Here is a 3,537-nt window from a genome sequence, read left to right as displayed (position 1 = left end):
CAGACTCCACAGCTCCAGAGCCAGAAACACCTGCAGGAAGTGATAGGAGGAGAGAGGAGAGGGACGAGAAAGCACAAGACTACCAGAAAGGGGAGAAGTCGAGTTAGTAACATGCAATAATGGGATGAGGTTGCATACAGAGGGAGAGAAAGTAGAGGAGAGAGGAGCTCAGTGCATCATGGGAAATCCCCCGGCAGTCTAGGCCTATAGCAGCATAACTAAGGGATGGTTCAGGACTCACCTGAGCCAGCCCTAACTATAAGCTTTATCAAAGAGGAAAGTCTTAAGCCTACTCTTAAATGTGGAGATGGTGTCTGCCTGCTAAACCCAAACTGGAACCTGGTTCCACAGGAGAGGAGCTTGATAGCTGAACGCTCTGGCTCCTAGTCTACTTTTGGAGACTCTAGGAACCACAAGTAACCCTGCATTCTGGGAGCGCAGTGCTCTGGTGGGGTAGTAAGGTACTATGAGCTCTTTAAGATAAGATGGTGCCTGACCATTAAGAGCTTTGTACGTAAGAAGAATGATTTTAAATTCTATTCTGGATTTTACTGGAAGCCAATGCAAAGAAGCTAAAACAGGAGAAATGTGATCTCTTTTCCTGGTTCCTGTCAGAACACGTGCTGCAGCAATCTGGATCAGCTGAAGAGTCTTAACGGACTTTTTCGAGCAGCCTGATAATAAAGAATTGCAGTAATCCAGCCTAGAAGTAACAAATGCATGGACTAGCTTTTCTGCATAATTTTTAGACAGGATGGTCCTGATTTTCACAATATTACGTAGGTGAAAAAAGGCGGTCCTTGAAATTTGCTTAATGTGAGACTTAAACGACATGTCCTGATCAAAGATAACTCCAAGATTCCTCACAGTGGTGCTGGAGGCCAAGGCGATGCCATCCAGGGAAACTACATCTTTAGATAATGCGTCACGGAGGTGCTTAGGCCCCAGAACAATAACTTCAGTTTTATCTGAGTTTAACATGAGAAAATTACAGGTCATCCAGGTTTTAACATCCTGAAGGCATAAAAGCAATACCACAGTGTAGAAACACTGTTAAAAGCAAAAGCCCTGCATTTAAAATCTTAAGCAAAAGTGTAAAAGGATTAGCATAAAAATAATTAATTTTGCAGAATCGCCCATTTCAGAATAATATATGTTATAGTATTGCACTATAATTATTGACCTATTAATATGTAAGCATCACTAATGTTGCTGCAGATGGAGCTTATTTTAACTATATGCTGCCTGGTAGATTCATTTTGTCATTTTTAAACCTGCACCCTATTTTCACATATTTTGGTGTCAACGTGACCAGTAGGTATAAAAAAGTTTGATAAGCAGTTGCCCCAAGTAAAGAAAGGCCTTATTAAAGCTGAACTTTATAACATCTGAAGACTGTGAAACTTAGCCTAGGCCACACACGTTGACAAATAAAGGCAGGTTTCAATTAGATGCCTGGTCTGGTTTTAATAGAACTTCTTTGGATGAATAAAACCTCTGAAAGCCCACCGGGTCACCTCTTGGGCTGGTTCTTAGTTAGATCATGCATACCAATATAAATGTTCTGTTACAAGCAAAAGCCCTGCATTTCACTACACATTGTTAGATTGGTTAGATTCTCCACATTTCAGTTGTTTAGTTAAAAAGTATTATTCATCAAATTTACCAGCTTGGTAAAGGAATTAAAGGCCCAAATATAGGCAGGGTGAGTTCAGTGATGTTAAGCACATAAAAGCCTACTTTATTAAAGTTTTATGGAATTTAATTTTGAAATTTAAACAGTACTGAAAACTACTACCACTTTTAAAACCACTTAATTTATATCACTGCAATGTTATACAATAAAAAAAAATTCTGAATTTAAGTGGTTCAGATCCTCCTCTTTTCCAGAAGGTCATTTCTAAAACTCCTTTACGATTGACACGTCACCTAATTTGACAGATATCTGATCAATTCCATTCAGGCTCAGCAGCCTAAAAGGAATTGTTAATTATTTAATTTTCCGTTGTGGTATATGACATTATATACATTATTAAATAGCTCAATCGCTTTCTTGCTGAAAGTTAGACGAGAAAACTGTACCACTCTAAGCAGCCTGAATGTTCAGGTTTCATCCTGTCCTCATCGTAATTGTGTTTGAGTAACTTTATTAGCAACTTTAATATAGTTTTACGTACGTCTGAACGTCTTTTGTATATTTGTGAAAATATAAAAACCTTGAAGATTTAAAATTAACCAACGTTTTAACCAACCGAACACAGAAATATAGGAATTGCGCGCCAGATGGGGCCTGTGGGGATTTATACATAGTTGTTTTTATAGTTTCATCCCTCTTGTCACATTTGAAGGGAAACTGTATAGGCAAAATGTAATTTGGAAGTCAAAGCTAGAAGAAGATAAGAAGAGAGAATAGATGAAGGCCTGATTTAATCTGCCACTATTTAAAAACTATCCTTTTTAAAGCGGATTATGAAAAAGTCAAATAGCTACGATCGCTCTTGAGCAAGTGAAAGAGCAAATGACCAGTTGTCTAAACACATTTACTAAATCTAGCCATCATTTTTAAATATCATAAACACATTTCACATGAAGACACAATTCACAAAACACAATCCTCCGTTCACATAAATCTTAACACATTTTTCCTTGCTAAAACACAAGTTGCAAAAGAACTCTGCTCATATTCTCAAATGAAAGCTCATGTGATGCAAAATGCTTGCCACAGTCAGCAATATTTGAACAAAATGAACACACCTGGCGTCATTCATTACACACAACGACTCAAAATTGAAAACACCTGTTGCTAATGCTGTGACCACATGTATAAAAGCAAGTTCAGAGGGCACAGTTTGCTGAAGATTCCAAACAAACACAATGGATGAAGGCAGAGTCAGGGGAAGAGGTAATCGAGTCAGAGGAGGGAGAGGAGCAGGCCAGGGAGGGAGAGGGGCAGATGCGACGAGATGCGAGCAACAGTCATTGTCCATGGCATGACAATGGCTGAAGCAGGACTAAGAGTCCGTCCAAACCTGAGTAGGTTCACCATGGCCACAATTATCAGGGCATTCAGACAACACAACAGGTATTGTACTCTATTGCCTTCTTTGTCACAATACAATTTTACAAGCCTGTGAAAGTAGTCTATTAGTTTCAAATCAGTTGTTACTGTATTGTAAAACATGTCAATTGACAACACGTTTCTTTCTTTAGAGTTGAAAGAATGCCACATAGAGGTGGGAGGGTTGCCATATTTACAGCGGCACAAGAAACCCTCATTGTGGATATGGTTCGTGAGAACAACCTCATCAGACTCCGGGAGATCAGAGACAAAGTCATTGCCGATAATGTGAACTTTGAGGGCATTGATGATGTCAGCTTGGCCACAATAGACCGAGTTCTCCGGCGCCAAAAGATGCGGATGAAACAAGTCTATAGGGTTCCCTTTGAGCGAAACTCTGCACGACACAAAGACCTACGTTACGAGTATGTGCAAGTAAGTATACATCCATGTTCACAGTACAGTTAGTGAACATACTG

General features: G+C 39.4%; 1 protein-coding gene across 1 annotated transcript in view; it reads left to right on the top strand.

The window, feature by feature from the left end:
• The first annotated feature begins 2,938 nt into the window (after nucleotides 1–2,938).
• Nucleotides 2,939–3,537, top strand: part of LOC123963055 — a 1,405-nt gene continuing 806 nt past the window's right edge. Inside the window, exons 1-2 of the mRNA XM_046039577.1 lie at nucleotides 2,939–3,082; nucleotides 3,211–3,319. Coding sequence (XP_045895533.1) covers nucleotides 2,964–3,082; nucleotides 3,211–3,319 — 228 coding nt within the window. The 5' untranslated portion in view covers nucleotides 2,939–2,963. The remainder of the gene's footprint in view (nucleotides 3,083–3,210; nucleotides 3,320–3,537) is intronic.

This window comes from Micropterus dolomieu, linkage group LG23 (genome assembly GCF_021292245.1).
Source record: "Micropterus dolomieu isolate WLL.071019.BEF.003 ecotype Adirondacks linkage group LG23, ASM2129224v1, whole genome shotgun sequence".
NCBI lineage: Eukaryota > Metazoa > Chordata > Actinopteri > Centrarchiformes > Centrarchidae > Micropterus > Micropterus dolomieu.
The sequence above is the reverse complement of the archived record's forward strand: the minus strand, read 5'-3'. Positions and strand labels throughout refer to the sequence as shown.